Source organism: Monodon monoceros, unplaced genomic scaffold (genome assembly GCF_005190385.1).
Source record: "Monodon monoceros isolate NGI ecotype Baffin Bay Population unplaced genomic scaffold, NGI_Narwhal_1 Super_Scaffold_14, whole genome shotgun sequence".
Taxonomy (NCBI): Eukaryota; Metazoa; Chordata; class Mammalia; order Artiodactyla; family Monodontidae; genus Monodon; species Monodon monoceros.
In genome coordinates, this window is record NW_021703770.1 from 71,851,581 (window position 1) to 71,871,788 (window position 20,208).

At 46.9% G+C, this 20,208-nt stretch overlaps 1 protein-coding gene across 5 annotated transcripts in view; it reads right to left on the reverse strand.

Annotated features, from left to right (window-relative positions):
- The window catches only part of LYN (LYN proto-oncogene, Src family tyrosine kinase), a 111,254-nt gene that overhangs the window by 25,165 nt on the left and 65,881 nt on the right, over positions 1-20,208 (reverse strand). For all 5 annotated transcript variants that reach the window (XM_029222772.1, XM_029222769.1, XM_029222770.1 and 2 more), the window contains exons 9-10: positions 10,405-10,587; positions 8,274-8,350 (exon numbers count right to left, since the gene is read on the reverse strand). In XM_029222772.1, the coding sequence (XP_029078605.1) occupies positions 8,274-8,350; positions 10,405-10,587 (260 nt within the window). The remainder of the gene's footprint in view (positions 1-8,273; positions 8,351-10,404; positions 10,588-20,208) is intronic.

Genomic DNA, 20,208 nt, shown 5'->3' on the forward strand with positions numbered 1-20,208 from the left:
AACTACTGAGCCTGTGCTCTAGAGCCCACGAGCCACAAGTACTGAAGGCCGCAAGCCACAACTACTGAAGATTGCAGGCCACAACTATTGAAGCCCATGTGCCACAACTACTGAAGCCGCGCGCCTAGAGACCGTGCTCCGCAGCAAGAGAAGCCACCGCAGTGAGAAGCCCACGCACCGCAACGAAGAGTAGCCCCGCTCACCGCAACTAGAGAAAGCCCGTGCGCAGCAACGAAGACCCAACACAGCCAAAACTAAATAAATAAAACTAAAAAAAAAAAAAAAAAGAGGTCTTAGAGCAGCTCTCTGGCTGCTGTGTGACAGACGGGCTCTGGAAGAAGCAGAGCTGAAGCCCAAGGCTAGTTCGGCAGCTACAAGGTCATTCGTCTTGAGACAGTGTTCGACTTGGGTCAGAGTGACAGCGGGGAAGGAGTTGGGGCCTCTCAGCTCGCGCCGCGCTTCCAAGCCCACGCACCGCAGTGAAGTCCCTGGCCCACTGGGACATGTCCAGCTGGGTGTCCCACACTTCAATCCCCACAGCAAAACCGACCCCCGCGGCCCCCAATCCCGGCGTCCACGGGGCCAGGCGCTCGGCTGCCCATCCAGACACCGGGCGTCGCCTTCGCTTTCCGCTCCTGCACACCTGAGATGGGCGGGGCTCCGTTCGGCCCACCCCCCTCCCGGGACCCCGGGCTCCAGCCGCGGTCCCTCCTCTAAACTGCTGTGCCCGGGGCAACGCAGGGCGTGCGGATCTCAGCGCATCGCCTTCCTGCTTAGACGTTCACGGGCCCCCATCGCTCCCAGGATGAGAAGTAAGCTGCCCGCCTTCGCAGCTGGGCTCCCACAGCCGCCTCCTGGGCAACGCGGGGCAGCCTCCGGGTGGGGGGGGGTCAGTTCTCTCCGGACTCAGCCTCTTCAGGTTTCAGGCTCCCAGGCCAAAGTGCTCTTTGCTTTGGGGACACGGGGGTGGGGAGGAGGCCGGGGTGCTGAGAAATCTAGCTCTGCTGGAAAAGCTTCAGGATGGTTCCTGCCCACGACACGGTGTTGCCTTTAAAGATGAGCTTGGTTGGAGCACAGACACGCCCCCGCCCCCTCCTTCCACCTTTCCCGGTCTCAGGTTTACGAAACACAGCGGACCAAACCAAAGTCAGCAACCAAAGAGTATCTTCGGAGCAGAGCACCCTGTGGTTTCTACAGCGAGCACGGGGTCGGGGGTCGGGGGGTCGGTCAGAGGCCAGCGGGGAGGCCCAAGTGCACGTTACGGTAGATGCAAACAGCACCCTCGGACTCCTCAAAGGTAAAGTATAACTCCCGAGAGGCCATCTGCTGAGTATCATCAGTTTTCGCTTTTCTCCAATACGTACATCTCTTCGGTCACCTACCAAGCACTTCGCTGCCCCTCCCACAGAACCCAGGGCTTGGCAGTGCTTCCGCTTTTCCTTAACGTCCGCGTCTAGCTCTCAGGGCCCCACTCCCCGTCACCCCTCTCCTGCGCCCTTAGCGCCAAGTTCCCTCAGCCACAAGCGCCTCCCCACATCCGCCCCTGCCCGGCCTGGCAGGGCTGGCCCTGTCTCCGAGGCTCACCGCCCAGGAGGCCTGCCCTCCTGCCACCCCCGCCCCGCTTGGCTTCCACCCTGCGCCTCGGGCTCCGAAGGCAGCCGGCAGCGCGGCTCGCTTCGCCCCGGCCATGTCCGCAGCGCGCTGCCCGCTGCCTCCCCGCTACTTCTCCTCCTGCACCAAGCCAGAAGCTCCCTGAGGCAGGCATGCGCCTTGCTCATCCCGTCCCTGGCACACGCCTGGCTGTGCGCAGCACGCGTTGTGGTGAAAGGGGGGGGGGGGCGGTACCGAGAGGGTGAGGGGAGCACGGAGAGTGCGAGCCAGGCGCTGAAGACAAAGAGCAACTGAATTGACTCTGCATCCCCCACCCCGGTGCGTTCACGTCCACGTTTAAAAGCGAGCAGCTGGTGGGGCTTCCCTGGTGGCGCAGTGGTTGAGTCCGCCGGCCAATGCAGGGGACGTGGGTTCGTGCCCCGGTCCGGGAAGATCCCACATGCCGCGGAGCGGCTGGGCCCGTGAGCCATGGCCGCTGAGCCTGCACGTCCAGAGCCTGTGCTCTGCAACGGGAGAGGCCACAACAATGAGAAGCCCGCGAACCGCAAAAAAAAAAAAAAAAAAAAAAAAAAAGAGCATCTGGTAATGAGCCCTGCCCGCTCCTAAACTACTTTGGTTCTAGCCTTGCAGGCTTCCAAAATGAGTATTTGAAGAGGAAATTATTTTGTGACTTATAGTCATGCTGACCAGAAATCGCCACGCCTGGATAAAATCATTCCCAGATAAGAGGCAGGGCTGGCACGTAGACCAGAAGTCCCACCACCTCCCCCTGGACATGAGCTGAAAGCTTCCTATTGGTGCTAGAAAGGTTTCCAGTCAAAATTAAAGCAAGAATAACTTCTTCTGCCTTTTCTGCTATGTTAAACAACCAGTCGTGGTTCCTCTGTTTAAATATGCCAGACACCCCAACTGCCTAACAGAAAAAAAAAACTGTTCCTGTTTTACGCTATTTTATTTTATTTTTAAATTAATTACTTAATTTTTGGCTGCGTTGTGTCTTCATTGCTGCGTGTGAGCTTTCTCTAGTTGTGGCGAGCGGGGGCTACTCTTCCTTGCAGTGCACAGGCTTCTCATTGTGGTGGCTTCTCTTGTTGTGGAGCATGGGCTCTAGGCTTGCGGGCTTCAGTAGTTGTAGCTCAAGGGCTCTAGAGCACAGGCTCAGTAGTTGTGGCTCGTGGGCTCTAGAGCACAGGTTCAGTAGTTGTGGCGCACGGGCTTAGTTGCTCCGCGGCATGTAGGATCTTCCTGGACCAGGGCTCGAACCCGTGTCCCCTGCATTGGCAAGCGGATTCTTAACCACTGCGCCACCAGGGAAGCCCTTACGCTCTTTTAAAATGACAGCTTCCTATTCTTCCAACTTTTTCAGAAGGAAGCTGCGTATGATCAGTTTTGCAATGCTGACAGTAACTCCACTTTCATTTGTCCATCTTGTAAGTTTTCATGGCTGAAGTTTAAGTCTTAGACATAAAATTCATTATCCAGAAAAGATAATAGAGGATTTACATGCCTGTCACCCGGGTACTACATTCGTATGATGCATTCATATTCCTTTATTTAGAGCAATGTCAAAATCTTATATCAGCATCCTCTGAACATACTCAGAAGCATTCATTTTAACTTTTAGGTGATAATCGACACAGATATTTTAAGTAGGAGGAGATTTTCTTAGTCGTAGAACATCAGAGCCGAGGCAACAGGAAAGCTGACTGGTGACCCCCTATCACAGAGGAGGACCCCAGGGCCAAAGGGATGATTCTCCCCAGGCTGGAGCAGGTTTTCCAACTCTCAGCTCAATGCTTTCTCCACCAATAACATCATCAATGGCTCCATTCACAAAATGACACTGATACTTCTCATATTGTGTAGAAAGAGAGAACCGCCGTGTCTGTAAGACGGTTTACATTGGGAATGGCTTCCAAGCAGTGGTTCCTCAATGATACGCAGCGAGGGACCACCGTGTCCTGATGGCCGTGTGACCCCTCAGCAGGGCGGACCCGGCTCAGGCGATTTTGTGGAATTAACTGTCTCCGCAGTGCTGGCCGCTTCCCCGGGAGGAGGGTCTTGTGGTTGAAAGAAGAGCTGAGAACGTGGCCTCCCTAGAGTCACGTATGAGAATTCCCGTGTAAAGAGGGGAGATCAAATATGAGGTGGAGAGGGGACCCAGCCTCCCGGATGAGACGCAAACCAAGTCTGTCACCTGAGTTTCCACATGCCACTGAACCTGATCCAGCGCTTTGATGTGATTCTTCCTCCAGCTTAGCTAGATTAAATGTGATGACACTATTAATTAGAGGTTAATACCAATAAAGGTTTTGAAAATAACGTAGTTGCTTCATTATGACATTATTTGTGGGTGGGGGGAGGTATGGAGGGGAGCCTTGAGCTGGCCAATGAGATCCTAACTTATCTCTTAGATTCTTTACAAACAGACAGAATGAGGAGACCCACTCATTGGCAAGTACTCCAGAAACTTCCCCAGGACAGCCCCCTCCAGACACTTCAGACCCCATTTACCGCCAACAGACTGGTGGGTTCCAACTTAGATTTATTACAAGGGATCCCCAGGCTATATGCTGTTTTCTTGGTCAGTAGATACCATAATGAGGGCAGACCCAGAAGCTCTGATGTCAAAGGCCTCTGTTCTAAACTGGCCGAGAATCACATGATGGTAGACTGAGGTATCCTACCTGCCTTGCTTTCCCAATTTCCAACTTAAACGTGGCTTAAACTTTAACACTAAGGGGCAAACTGTATCTTGAGCGTGACCACTTTGTGATAGAAAAATCTACATCTTGGTAATAGAGATTTTTGGGGAAAAAAAATGCTAAAGACGTTATTAATTCTGATAATCAAAATCCATAAAAGGGCAAAGTGCATATCAGCATAGTGTCAGGTGCAAAATCATCATAGGGGCAACTCTGCTCACGGAATGACAGTGGGGCACAGAGGAAAGCAGTTATTTACAGTCAGAGGAACCAGGATGGAGCCCAGCAATTCTAACCACTTTTCTGTAACCCTGGGCAAGTCCAAGGTAAAATGTATTAAAATGTATCCTCATCTGTAAAATGTATTAAATAACAACACAAATGCTTTCAAGGTTGTTGGGCTCAAATTTAATGATGGAAGCAGAAGTGTTTTATTATCTAGAAAGAGTTAAAGAAATGTTACTTGCTGCCATGATTATAACAACAACTTTGATTCTCCCGTTTTTATTACGGTTTTACTCACACCTAATTGTTCATTTCGTTTTTGGTACTTTTTATACGTCAGGGATGTTGCCTCCAGAGACCAAGAAATGCTTTGATTCCCTGGCCTGAATTACAACATCATTTATCTGACTTCCATATTGCAAGTGCGAATTTCCCACTTTTCTTCCTCTCCGTTTGACAAGTCTACGATTCCATTTCTGCCTCTGCTGAAGGGAATTCCCACAGATTTCACCCCCTCCTCTTTCCAGGTTCATTTTTCTTCTCTCACATGAGGCAACGGCTGGAAGGGAATTAGGCAAAGTCTCTCTGCTCTGAAGTTATCAAACTTGCTTTGCAAAGGGGTCATTTTCCTACTTGAGCGCAAAAAGGCCAAGATGGCTTCATTTAATACAGGAAGGAAGGCACTGGATAGGGCTGATTTAGTTGGGATTTCTTAATCTCCATTAAGTGGAGAGGAAGGCGGGTGTGGCCTGAGACATGGCTTGGGGCGTGTGGATTATACTGGGGCTCCGAAGAGCCTTTCAGAACTCATCCTGAGACAGGAAGTGATGAAATCTGCTCTCACGTGAACGATCACGTGCCCTCACCTCCTTCCTGTCTGGATGGGCCCTAAGGGAGAATAGGGAGGGGAAAGAAGCATGGGGAAGTAGGTGGTGGCCAGAGCGAAGAAGAGGCCAGAGGAGAGTCTGGGAAAAGTCCCAGCGCTGCCCTTCACATACCCCTCCCCCCTCCCATCTCCCCCATTTCCTTATTCTTCTGGAGCTGGGAGTCAGTCAACTGGTTTATTTCTACTCTCAGTCTCCCACTGGGACAACCTGCTGCATTGAACTACAGTTTCTCGTGAACACTCAGTTTCCCAAATCTCTGATGCTACCGACAATGCAAATGGAAAAAGGAAAGTGTAAACGTATTTTACACTTTGTTAATGTTCAAACACCACATGGACTCAGCAATTCTTCTGCTTTACCCTACTTCCACTCTAAATAGTCAAGTGGAGAAAAGGGGTAGGAAAGGCTGGATTATTAGGTATCTGGGTGTCCTGTGTCACCTTCTTATTTATTTATTTTTTTGCCACACCACGCACGTGGAATCTTAGTTCCCCCACCAGGGATCGAACCCACGCTCCCTGCATTGGAAGCACGGAGACTTAACCACTGGACCGCCAGGGAAGTCCCTGTCCTATATCACCTTGGGCCAGCTTTATTCATGTTTACTATTCTTGAGTTATTCACTATGGGAAAGCTACAATGTTAATTACCGGCACAGGACGGAGAAGAAAAGGAGAAAAAATTCAGAGATGACTTTCTTTGTATAGAGATCATTTCAGAAAGGCACATGAAGACGGAGGAGTGTTGGTTACTGCCAGTCATAAAGGGAACAGGTGGTATCCCAGTGGGATGGGGCAGTGGGCATGGTGAACGGGCAGCAGATGTGTGTGGTATATGAGCTCAGACTGAGACCGGGCGCACAGGTCCCGCCCTGGTTGCCAAGGTGCAGGCCCCTCCAATATTATAATAAGAAAAGCCACAAGCAGATGAAACATGATAATTAAGGGGCAGCAGGTCTCACGCGCTCCCCCTTGAAGGAAGGGCTGGGGAAGAGTCTGGGCAAGGTTTGCACCGTGAACAAAGATGGACTCGAAAGGACACGGATTCTGTTGTACAGACCATGAGTTTCGTGCTGACCCCACCTGCCAGGGCCTTTCTGAGTGCAGCTGCCTCTCCACGGACACTCAACACTCCTGCACTTAAAACTAGATGTTGTACCCGGCAGTCACCCGGCCCTTCCTGGAACCTACAACCTGAAGGTCACGGTCAGTGCCAGGCCCTGTGATAACTGACTTTGCGAGTTACGAAGGTTTAAAAAGCAACTTTCCCCCCCCCCCACCTCGTTTCTGTTAGAAAAAGTTAACCTTTGTAGTAATAGAAGTAATTTAAAAGTTAAAGACTAGAGTCGGAGGCCTTGACTTGGACCTTAAAACCTCCAAAGATGTCAAGGTTTTATGAGATAAGCTATACAAAATCAAATACAAAATGCTCACATGACAAGATGAAGTCCTACTCAGGTGTAGCACATGCCCCGACATGCTAATTTCCACCCTACAGAACGGTAGGCACAGATCAGACCCTTAGGACTGGGGCGGGTATGACCACTCAGGCCTCCAGGCCACGGGCCCCGCTCCTGCACACCCCTGTCAGCCCCTTTCCCTTTCTGGGGAACCTTTACCACACCCTCTCAACGCCGCATCCAACAGGGCAAGCGGAGGGCCTCGTTCATCGGTGCCAAGAGTGACCCAAGCTTTGACTTTAACCCTCAGCACATCCCCTTGAAGCAGCAACGAGCGTGCCCCTAGGACAAGCGAATACACTGACGCAAGGAGGCAAAGGCCTTCCTGACAGTGGCTACCAAGTGGCCGAGCCTCGGCACCAGCTCCAGTCCAGGACGCTGGGCTCCGGCTCTGCCCCTGATACTCTGCCACACAGCATGTGTTCTGGGTCTTCCTCAAAGTGCTTTACCCGTGGACTAACTCATTCCTTCAGCCTCATCTCCCCAAGAAGGCCTTATCAATTTCCCAAGTTTTAAAAGAGGGTCTGAGGAAGAAATGGGCACAAGAAATGTAGACCATAACGACCCCCCTTTCCCAGAACTTCTAGAAAAACCTCTCATATGCTCCTTTGGGCTTTATGGTACGTGGTGTTCCCAGCATGAACCACCCATGACCAATATCAAGAGACAAGCAAATCGCTGAACATGACTGACGGACACAACGAAACCCTGCAAAGTCAGTAGCTGGCAACATGCAAATGTGCATTTCCTTGCGACGCCAGGCACAGGGCTGGGTTTCTGGGTAACTTCCCTCTCCTCTTAAATACACTTCAGAAAACATCATGTGATTCTAAACTAAACAAATCGGCAACTTTTAGGCTAGTACTAGAAATGCTATAAATGAGTATTTCTCAGAATCCTAAAGACACACCCAACAAGAAGGAGTGAAAGGGGGCAGAGAGGGAAGGAAGACAGTTCCTCTGTTGTCAGGAATACTGAGGACTTAAAAGCGTCAGTACTTTAGATCAGTAACTTAAACACCACAGATGCAGCACTTGGAAGGTGCTGTGCTTCCACCCTGTGGAGTTCTTCTCCAAAATGCCCGCAAAGTGATCAGCTCAGTCGTGCTGTTCCTATCTCTCGTGCAGAAATGAATACAAGTATAAAGAGGTGGACCTGGGTCGGAGACAAGGGCATCCAAGTCAACACTCGACACGTGCGCACACACATTCCAAGGGAAACACCCATTGCCGCCTCTAAAGACACATCCTTTGGGAGATCTTTTTGTTATCACCGCTGCTGGGAAACACGACGCTAAGGCCTTCTCCCTGGAAGTCCAATTCCATCCCGAGTCTGAAATAGGGAGGTTTTGCAAACTTACAGCATGCCGGTTTTTTCATACTTCACCTGAGCAGAAAAGTCGATCAGCTTTGGAAGGAGTACTTTGCCCCCTTCGTCACTCTTCAGGAAATCCAGCAAACTGCCTGTTGGTAGAGGAAGGTCGTTAGTGTAGTTCAAACACACAAGAAAAAAATCCAAACAAAATTCAAAAGATCATTCCTACTGGCAGGGCAGGGTGGGGCGAGAGGACCACGCAAAACGACTGCTTTGTAAATCTGTGTGGTCACAGGCGCCTTTTCCTGACGTGGGTCAAACCCAGTCCCCTTTAACCTGTCTCCTTTGACCTGATGTGAAATGTACCTGAGCTCCAGGTAAGAAAAGGTGATGGCGGACGCTGCTTTCTTGCTACTGAGCACTTCGTACCTGCCAGCACGCTACACGACCTGCAGCACCTGATCTCCAGAGCTTCCCTGGGACAGAAACCAGCCAGTCCTCCCAGGCGGCCTGCCTGTGTCCACAGCAGCCACTCAGCTGGGCTACTGCCCTCCGTGTCCAGCACGGATCTCAGCCATGCCCCAGGTGCCCAATGAGTATTTGATGAACCAACTGCGCTTTGGAGGAAAGAGACCTTACTTAAAGGGGCGCGTGCCCACAGGCAAAGTCTCCTGCTTCCTGGGGCTTCATCTCTAAAACACGACCTCCTTCTTCTTCTGGAACTTATAGTGCCAACCTGAGGGTAGGCTTGGGCAACTTCTGTACCTCATCTGAGTCCGTGTCAAGAGGGTAGGTCCCAGGAGCTCCATCAAAGTCCGCGGGAGGACAGGTTTAAAGCACATGCCAGGGGGCTGGCAGGTAGCAAGCGCTCAATTAATCCACAACGAACACTGCTATATTTAAAATGGATAACCTACTGTCCAAGGTTACAATGGATACAAGGACCTACTGTATAGCCCAGGGAACTTTGCTCCATATTATGTAACTACCTAAATGGGAAAAGAATTTGAAAAAGAATAGATACGTGTATATGTACGATATAGCTGAATCACTTTGCTGTACGCCTGAAGCTAACACAACACTGTTAATCAACTATCCTCCAATATAAAATTAAAAGTTAAAAAAAATTTTAAAAAAATCCACAACTCAGAACAGTGGTACTTAGCCCTCAGACTGCTGGGAAGATTGAGTGAGATCCCCCAGGGAAGACACCAAGAGCAGTCTGACATATAGTAATTGCTCAATACAAGGTAGGCACTGTTATCCGGAGAAACTCATGTTTACATTTATGATTAAGAAATATTATTAATTAATTAATCCAACAAGTATCTACTGAACTCCTGCTTAAATGTCTGATCCTGAGCCTGGTTTCTGGGTTGTAGCAACCTAAGCCACAGGCAATTGGGCTTTTTTAAAAACAATGTTCTTTATTGGAAGGACTCTGAGGGACTAATATTCTGAAATATTAACATATATTAAATAAGAAAATGTAATAATCACCTATCTAACCTATTCAGCTATGACATACACTGTACTCTCCATTCTGCAGGAGAACATTGCTAATTCTGGATTATGGCCTATGTGTCTCTTCTTCCTTCATTCCTTCTGAAGATTCTTTAGAAATCACTTAGCAGTTTATTAGTATTTCTACTGAACTGGAGGAAGAAGGATGGTGATTCAAGATCCTTCATCTGAAGGTGACAACAATGGGAGAAAAGATGGTAGCTTGAAACCTCTTCCTCAGGGATTCTGTGATGACACAGGAATTTGACCTTGACAAGCTTTAAAAATATTCACATTTTGAAGTGACATCCTGAACATTTAGATGACGCTAAAGAGGAAATGGAACTGGTTTTGAAATTTTGAGAACTCACATTTTGAACCTATAACAATAATACTCTTACTTGATATCCATATTTACTTATCCTGGGGGCTGACTAGGTATGGGGTACGACTCTTGGAGCTAATATGTATGTGGAGACAAGCGCAGAGAAACTAGGAAGACGACAGATCCATTTTGTAACAGATGACTTCCAGTGCGGTGGTTTATGAAAAGGCTTCATTTTCCTATACGGGCTGATGCTTTGGGAGTGAGCCTGCTGTTTTACAATTGGAAGTATCTGCGTCTTCTCAGAACGTTTAGGTGTTTTCCTTTTTGAGGGTCCGGCCTTCACAAGCATGGGTGCCGGCGGGTGGCGCTCACCCTTGGCCATGTACTCGGTGATGATGTAGATGGGCTCCTCCTTGGTGACCACGGCGTACAGCCGCACCAGCTTGTCATGCTGCAGGGTCTTCATGAGGTTGGCCTCTTCCAGGAATGCTTGCACAGACATTGTGCCTGGCTTCAGGGTTTTTACAGCCACTTTGGTACTGTTGTTATAGTAACCTAGGGAGAGAAAAGAAGGGAGGCCGTGATTTACCAAAAACTTCATGCAGACTTAGAAGAATATTTAGTTATAGACAGAAGAAACTTCTATGAACTCTACAGTGTTAACATTATCTAAAACCTGTATGTGTAACATTAGGGGCAGCTGAGTAAAGGGTAGATGGGAATTCTCTGTACTATCTTTACCAAAAAATCCCTAGGATGATTCTGAAATCAAAAGGTTTTTTATAAAACAATGGTAAAATAAAGCTCCATCTATACACTGCACCATTTTCTCTAATTAATAAAATGTTCTTTATCCAAAAAACCACACACGCCAAAGCTCTATATACTCCTACGTACACACAAACCCTGACAGTGGTCTGGAAGAAAATACACCAAAATACACCGAGGACTGGCTTAATTATGGGTGATTTAAATTTTGTTCACCATACCTTTAACTCTTTACCAAATTTACTGCAATGAATATGTATTATTTTTATAATCAGAAAAGAAAAAGCTTTGCACTTGAAAAAAATGTACTAACTTTAAAGTACAAACAATACACTAGAGTCAAATAAACATTTCCCAAAGTTTTCAAAGAGAACTGGATTCTGCGTGAACGAAGGGCTCTGGGCTGAACTGTCTGGGGACCACGGCCCGCCCCACCCGCTGTGCCAGGAGATGCAGCGTGAGTGTGACAGTCCATCAGGGAAGATGCCTGTCTGAGTCGATTCACTGCAGCATTCCCCACACTTGCTGACCCCGGAACACTTCTTCGTGTACCTTTTCACACCCCACAGAACGTACTTCGGGAAATACTGCCTACTTAACCTAGTTCCCCCAAGGCACCGCTTTTCTGGGACCTGCCTCAATGATGTGCTTACGTTCAAGCTTGATTTTCTCCTGGGAAAGCTTTTTCTCAGTGGTTGGGAAAGCTTTTTCTCAGTTTGGAAAGCAGAAGTAGAGATAATCACATGCCCCTTTCCTTTCCTTTCTGTTTCCATAGTTCTCTTAGAAGTACAAAAAAGGGTGAGGAGGGAGGAAGTGGCAGCTGGTCACCACCACGAGTCATCCTGCAGTTCACCTCTACTTGGTGGCTTACAGCCTGATAGCACCTGCCCCAAGAAAGACACAAGTCTAAGGAATGGTGATGTGAAAATGTCCAGTCCCTTTTCAGGTCACACGATTATTAGCAAATACACAGCTTACGTTCAGTGAAAATCAACAATGGTGATTGGTCTTTGGGTGGCAGAATTTGGGGCAGCTTTGACTTTCTTTTGTCCTCTTTTATTTTGATTAAATTTGTGAATGAGTATATATCTTCCTTTTTTTTTTCTTTTTTTACAAAAGGAATTATTTTTTAAAAGAAAAGGAAGTATGTTTCTATTTCCACACCTTCCAATGGGTAAAAAAAAGTATTAGTTTACAGCTAACAGTCAACTCTAGTTAGTGATTTTTCTTCTTATCATTAATACAGCTTTTTCTGCTAAAACTTTTCCTTTTATATTCTCCTTTGATTTGTACTTAGTAGTAGCTTTCCATGCCTTACAGAAAAATGAAGAATGCAGTATATAAAATAAAGTAAGCGTGGGAACATGTGGATAAGACAGTAATATAAAGCTGACAAAATATTGTTCTAGTTCATTATCACAAGCCACAACCTACACAAAATAATGGAATTATGAATATATTAAACTGATTTCCATCTCAATGCATAATTACAAACAGTACGACCTTTCATGGCTGTAAAGAGTAAATTTAAAGTAAATCCCACCAACAAAAGTCCTTTTAGGGGCTTCCCCGGTGGCGCAGTGGTTGAGAGTCCGCCTGCCGATTCAGGGGACGCGGGTTCGTGCCCCGGTCCGGGAAGATCCCACATGCCGCGGAGTGGCTGGACCCGTGAGCCATGGCCACTAAGCCTGTGCGTCCGGAGCCTGAGCTCCGCAACGGGAGAGGCCACAACAGTGAGAGGCCCGCGTACCGCAGAAAAACCCAAAAAGTCCTTTTAATATTACATTTGAATCAAAAAGTTTCCATTATAATTTGTTTAAGAGTTCATAAATAGGTCTTCATTTACATCAATATATCCATGGTAAAGTACAGCAAGGCGTAACAAGAAAATATACCCTCTTTGACATATAAAACTGACAAAAGACTAGTGTCCAGAATATATAAAGAATTCCTATAAATCAATAAGAAAAATAGGCAAAAGCTTGGATGGGCATTTTAAAAAGAAGAAATTCTAATGACTAACAAACTTGTGAAAGAAACTCAATCTAATCAGTAATCAGCGAAATGCAAATAAAGCCACAGGGAGAAACCACCACCCAGCAAGACAAAAATGACCAAGTCTGACAATCTTGAGTGCTGGTAAGTGCCGGTCCCTTGGCAGGGGAGCTGGGGCAGTTCCTGCAGCTCCTTTCCTGGGCTCTTTTCTGAGCATCAGTGAAATTCAGTTGTAAAGCTCCTGTCTCCAACAATACCCTCAAGGTCCCTCGGAGGATGGAGACAGAGCAGACTCCTTTCTAGTGCAGTTGTGTTGAGTGACCCCCCACCCGGGCTGTGCCGACCTGGGGCCCACATCTACCCGGTACCACTGTGCTGTCAGGAAATGGAACACTGCCGACCCTTGTACGTTGCCGGTGAGAGTCTAACCCGGACGAGAGCTTTGGAAATTAAGTCGGCAGCATTTCGTGGAGTTGAAGATTCATACACCCGTGATCCAGCAAAGCCACCCCTGGTCACATCTAGAGAAACTCACGTACCCTCGCACCAATCAGCACAGAAACGTTCCCAGTAGCCTTGTTCATAGTAGCCAAAATGTGGGAGTGACTCCAGTGCCATCAATAAATAGTGAGAAAGAGGTAGGATTCCTTTACATAAAGTGCAAAACCTGGCAAAACTAAACTATACTGTGGACACACACCCCGATATTCAAAAATAGCAGAACTACAAAGAAAAGTCAGGAAATTATCGCAAAGTCAGAAGAGCAGCTGCCTTCGGGGGACAGGCGGGGTTGTGAGTGGCAGGGGGTGAGTGGGCGCCTCGGGCTGCGACCTCAGTGGTCACCACACAGGTTTTCGTGTTGCCATTAGCTACGAAATCCAGCATTTGTGTGCTATGCACCTTTCTGTCTGCTTGTTACATTACATGGCAACCAGAGAGAAAGGAACAGAACTACTCTGCCTTCGTTGTCATAAAAGCCATGGGACTCATTCAGACTTTCACATAAAATAAAATGATGGGTAAAGGATGAAGAGAAAAATGCTTTCCAAGCGTAGGGGGAAAAGTTAGCAGGAAATCCTGCAGCTGCTAAAGATATTAAAAATGCTGATAAAGAGTTTGAGATGAACAGTGAATAAAACAGCCGTGTCAAACGCAGCTCCAGGATGGCAACAGCTTCCGCCCTGCGGCCTCTTAGGGCTGTGACATTTGCACGATACGGCAGGTTTCCATCTGCACTAAAGGCATGATTTTTATTCAGCGCTAAGGATCAAATTGTACTTTACCGAGATATTCCCTGGTAGTGGCAGGTTCACACCAGTCACAGAGATTTGGATTGTCATCACAGATGGAAACATACCCGTTACTATGTATAAAATAGACAACAGGGACCTACTGTATAGCACACGGAACTCTGCTCAATGGTTTGTAATAACCTAGAAAAGAACCTGAAAAAGATTCTTATATGTAACTGAATCGCTTTGCTGTGTACCTGAAACTAACACAACATTGCAAATCAACTATACTCCAATAAAAAATAAATAAATTTTTAAATAAGTAAATAAATAAAAAGGAGGTTGCAAAGCGATTTTTAAAAATCTGTTGAAGGTAGTAAATAATTTCGTGTGGGTGCTGCTCTCTGCCACAGGTAAGGAAAGCCGAGAAAGCTCCAACTCCAGGTGTGACTAACTTGCACAGAAGAGCCGAACGACCACAAAATGGGTGGTGGCTTTACAAGATGCATGGAGTTGATTTTAGAAGGTGGCTGGTGATTCATTTCAATGCAGCTGGCTCCTATGAAAATTGATCAAGCAAATTTCAACGCAAAATCAGCTTCCTTTCTTTCCCAAAGTCTCTTCAGAGACCAAGTGGCAACAGGAAACATCACCCTTCGTGTCACAGATGGGTCAGTTCCCTGGGAATCCAACAGCCCACTGAGGAAAACGTGTCTCCAAGCTAGATGTCAGAGGATCACCGGGACAAGAGGAAACAGCTTGAGGGAGAAACTCCTCTCTTTTATTCCCCACCCCCTGCTTCCCCCCCGCCCCCCAACAGACCACTTCCTCGTATTTGTCTACGGTGCTTTGGACCAAAAAACCCACACAATAAAGTGTGCCTGGGAGTCTATGAGCCACTTCTCATGCTTGACGAAAATATTCACTTACTTAGTTAACAGGGTTACAATTTTTAATTTGTTGTCCTTTTTATATCAATGAGCAAAGCTAGCCAGCTTATTCCTTGAGAAGTAAAAACTAAATTCTGGCAGCTCTAAATTGCACAGACCTTGCTCTTAATGGGTCCCTCGGTCAGAATGAGACGTGCGGACACACACGGGAGAGGGGCATCCTGTGACCTGCTTCGCAGCACAGCACCCACCAATATTCTTCTGGTTTTATTCCCCAGCATTCCTCTGCTAAATGCATTCAACAAATTGACGTAATTTCAGTGGCTAAGGAAGAGCTCCCTGGCTGGCTGCCAGAATCACAGACCCATGCTTGCATGAGATCCCAGATCAAAATTTTCTACTGTTTTCCTTTTCTCTTCTTTCTTTTCCTTCCTTCCCTCCCTTTCTTCTTTTCTTTCTTTAATACAAAACTAGAAGGAGAAAGGCACAATTAAAAAACAAACAACTTTCGATCGCAATATCCTGGCAGTGATATTATGCCATAGTTTTGCAAGATGTTACTATTGGTGGAAACTGAGTAAAGGCTACATGGGACCTCTCTGTATTATTTCTTTTATATATACGATAGCTTTATTGAAATATAATTCATATACCATATCATTTTCCCATTTAAAATATACAATTCGGGGCTTCCCTGGTGGCGCAGTGGTTGAGAATCTGCCTGCTAATGCAGGGGACACGGGTTCGAGCCCTGGTCCGGGAAGACCCCACGTGCCACGGAGCAACTAAGCCTGTGCACCACAACTACTGAGCCTGTGCTCTAGAGCCCGTGAGCCACAACTACTGAGCCTGCACGCCACAACTACTGAAGCCCGCGTGCCTAGAGCCTGTGCTCCGCAACGAGAAGCCACTGCAACGCGGAGCCCACGCACTGCAACGAAGAGTAGCCCCAGCTGGCTGCAACTAGAGAAAGCCCTCATGCAGCAACAAAGACCCAACACAGCCAAAAATAAATAAATAAATAAATTTAAAATATACAATTCAGGACCTCCCTGGTGGCCCAGTGGTTAAGACTCTGCACTTCCACTGCAGGGGGCACGGGTTCAATCTCTGGTTGGGGAACTAGAATCCCACATACCGCATGGCATGGCCAAAAATAATATTAATATAATAAAATTAATTTAAATAATTTATTTTAAATAAACAAAATTTAAATAATGACTTAAAAATAAAATATACAACTCACTGGCTTTTGTATATTCAGGTTGTGGTACCATCACCACAATCAATTATTAGGACATTTTCCTGGCCCTAAAAGAAACCCCGTACCCATTAACAATCACGTCTCCATCCTCCCATCCCCCCACCTGAGGCAACCACTCACCTACTTTGTCTCTACAGATCTGCCTATTCCAGACATGTCACATAAATAGAATCACATGATACATGGTCCTTTGTATCTGGTCTCTTTCCTTTATCATCATGTTTTCAAGGGTCGTCTACAGGCTAGGTTCTATTATAACCCCCATTTCAAGTGAGCCTCTGCTATCTCTCCCTTTTCAAACATTATTAGCAAATCAAACAAACAACCTAATTTTAAAAATGGGCAAAGAACCTGAACAGACATTTTCCCAAAGAAGATATATATACACATCACCAATAAACACATGAAGAGATACTCAACATTACCAATCACTAGGGAGATGCAAGTCAAAACCACAATGAGACACCACCTCACATCCACTAGGATGGCTACTAACAAACGAACAGACAAACAAAAAATCCACCAGAAAATGAGAAGTGCCAGGGAAGATGTGGAGAAACGTTGGTGGGAGTGTAAATTGATGCAGTCACCAAGGAAAACAGTATGGAGGTTCCTCAAAAAATAAACATAGAACTACCATATTATGTGGCAATTCCACTCCTGGGCGTGTACCCCACCAAAAGTGGCAGCAAGGTCTCAGAGAGATATTTTTGCACTCATGTTCACGGCGGCATTATTCACAACAGCCAAAACAGTGTCCATCAGTGGATGAACGGGTAACCGAAATCCATTGTTTATGGATTACTATATGGTAATCTATATTACTGTATAATTAATACTCAATGGAATATTGTTCGGCCTTAAAAATGGAAGGAAATTCTTACATACACCTACAGTAGGGATGAACCCGGAGGACGTTATGCTCCGAATGAAATAAGCTGGTCTCACACACACACACACAAATAACTGTATGATTTTACTTATTCGGGGTCCCTAGAGTAGTCACGCTCTTAGAAAGTAGAGTGGTGGGGTTACCTGGGGCTGGGAGGAGGGGGCAAGGAGAGTTGTGTTTAACGATGTTAGAGCCCCAGTTCTGCAAGATGAAAGTTCTGAAGATTGGTTTTACAGTGTGAATGTCCATACCAGTCCTGCACTATACACTTAAAAATAGCTACGGTGGTAAATTTTAACACACACACACACACACACACACGATCAACAAACCTATCCAAATGCTGAATCTTCCCAAGATTTTTAGCCTCTTTCAGACAGTCTAAATAAAAAGTAGCACTCTGGAGAGACCAATTATATCTTTTCCATGGTCCCATTCTCCTCTCCTCTAAACCTCAGTTTCTCCCAGGCACCACCTGGGTACACGTTAAATAAAACTCCTCTAAAATCAGCATCGACATTGAGCACGTGGAAGTCCATGAATGGGAGAGGGTGGATGGGCAGGGGGATTTAGCTCATCTGGAATTGGAAGCAAAGAGGTTTTCTCCATCCCAGAAAGGACCAGTGGCTTGAGCTCCAGGTGACAGTTTCAGCACAGCCTCAAGCCGCTGAACAGAAATTGGCTCAGGGGCTCAGAACCGGGCTGAGAGAAGGTCTTCTCAGGCGTGGGCCCTCCCTGATGCCTTGCTGTGAGGGCCTGTGAGCTCACACCCTCAGCGTCTTTGGACTGTACGAGCTGGGCTGGCACATGGCACCGGTGGGCACCCCCATGGTGGAGCTGGTAAAGAGCTTACCATTCCACTTGCTAGTAGCCCTTGGGAAAATTTTAAGAAAACACAAGAAGGCTATCACAATCTCTTCCCCCTGAAACTGGCAACTTCTCAGACCAGCCGATCTGATCTCTCAGGTGCACAGAGCGTGCAGTTGAATGCCTTTATACCACTTCACAGCTGAACGCAAGGAGGGTGGAACAGACCTCCACACGACCACTCCGTACGCAGGGTTACTGTTTCAGAGCAGACGAGGACACCCCAGCAAGCTCCCTCTACTTTATCCTCAAGACAGATATGCAATTCCTTCATCACCAAATCTCCATAGGAAGGTCTAACTGGGTTATTTATAGTTTGAACTCATAACTAAAACTGGGGGAAAATCCACTGAAATATAGCTTCTAGTGACTATAGTCAAACATGGTAAGGTGCAAATAATAATAAAAATAGAGCACACAGAGAGCCGGACTCTACGGCAAACACTTCAGGTGCATAACCTCGTTCTTCCTTGCAGTAACTGATGAGATAGTTGTTTGCCCATTTTCCTGATGAGGAAACTGAGGCCAGGGAGGCCCAACTAACTTGTAGGTAGCTTAGCAAGTGAGCGAGTCCGAGTCTCTGGGAGGCCGCAGCAGCGGGCTTCTTCCCCGCCTTGAGTGACTCTGGGTGAGCTGCTTCCCTGCTTCTCAGGGCCCTCATTCATGGATGGTGACGGTGACTCCTCTCTTCCAGCCCTACTGCTGCGAGTGTGTGAGACAGTGGAGGAAAATGCACTTGGAATGTGTAGCTGGGACATTCTTTTCTCCCCGCCTCCCCCTGGACACTCATCTCCTCCCCAGTCACGTGCAGAGAGGAAGGATGGACTTGGAGACCTAGAGGGCAGTGAAATGTAATCATGAATGTGCATTTTCCTGCCAATAAGCTCACTAAAGACACAAGTCTGGAAAGGGGAGGCGAGGGACGGAAGGCAGAGTCCCTGGTTCCTGGCCTGAGCCGGAGGTTGGAGTCGCCGTGTTTAGGGGAGGGTGGTCAGAGGACAGACGCCTGCAGCTTTCAGAGAAGTTATGGCCTCTAAGAGGGATGAGAATCCAAACGAGCAAGTAATGCTGAAAGCGTCTGGGGAAAGCGCTTTTGGATATTTACACAATGTTAAAGACTCTCCCTACAGATGATTCATTAGTTACAACAGGGAATTAAAAAGTCACATTCATAATGGAGAAATCTGGTGGTCCTCCTTAAAATGAAACAGAACATTGGCAATGATGGGACCAACCCTCATTCTGCGCCGCAATGGACGCAGGAAGACACGGCATCGCTTAACACTTAGATGCTATTCGTGCCCAAGGGCGTAACCTGGACCAAATCACGGGAAAAATCAGAAAATCCAAACGAGGGGCAATTCTTCAAAGTGACTGACCTGTCATGAACGATGGAGGTGGGCTGGGGGACCGTTCCAGATTCAAGGAGACTACAGACAGGTCAACTAAATGCAAACACACGATCCCGACAGCCATGAGCACACCACTGGGACAATGGGGGGAATTCGGATGTAGACTTTACACTAGACAGTGTGGACCAATGTGGAGCTTCCCGAACGTGACCACTGTGCAGTGGGAGTTGACGGCCTTCTTAGGAGACACCTGTGTAAGTACTTAGGGGTGAAAGTCATCACCTCTGCAACTTACCCTCACGTGGCTCCACAATAACAATAAAATATGTGTGTGTGTGTGTGTGTGTGTGTGTGTGTGTGTGTGTGTAGAGGATACAGCAAAATATTAAGTGGTGAATCTAGGTGAAGAATATACAGTGTTTATTATGCCTGCCCCTATTCTGTGGATTTGGAAAAAACATATTAAGAAGTAACTTGCAAATACCTCGGGGGAAAAGTTGCAATTAAAAAAAAAAAAAAAGCAGATACCAATTTGACAGTTCCTTCAAAAGTTAAACATAGAATTACCATGTGACCCAGCAATTCCACTCCTAGGAGGATGTATATAACCAAGAGAAATGAAAACATTTGTCCACACAGTAATTTGCGCACGAATGTTCAAAGAAGCATTATGCATAATAGCCCAAAGGTGGAAACAACCCAAATGTTCATCAACGGATAAATAGATAAGCTGTGGTATATCCATATAATGGAATATTGTTCAACCATAAAAGACGAAAGAAATTCTGACACAGGCTGCAACGTGAGTGAACCTTGAGGACACCATGCTGAGTGAGATAAGCCAGACACAAAAAGACGAACATCTGTATGATTCCACTTACATGAGGTCCCTAGGGTATCACAGCCACAGAGAAAA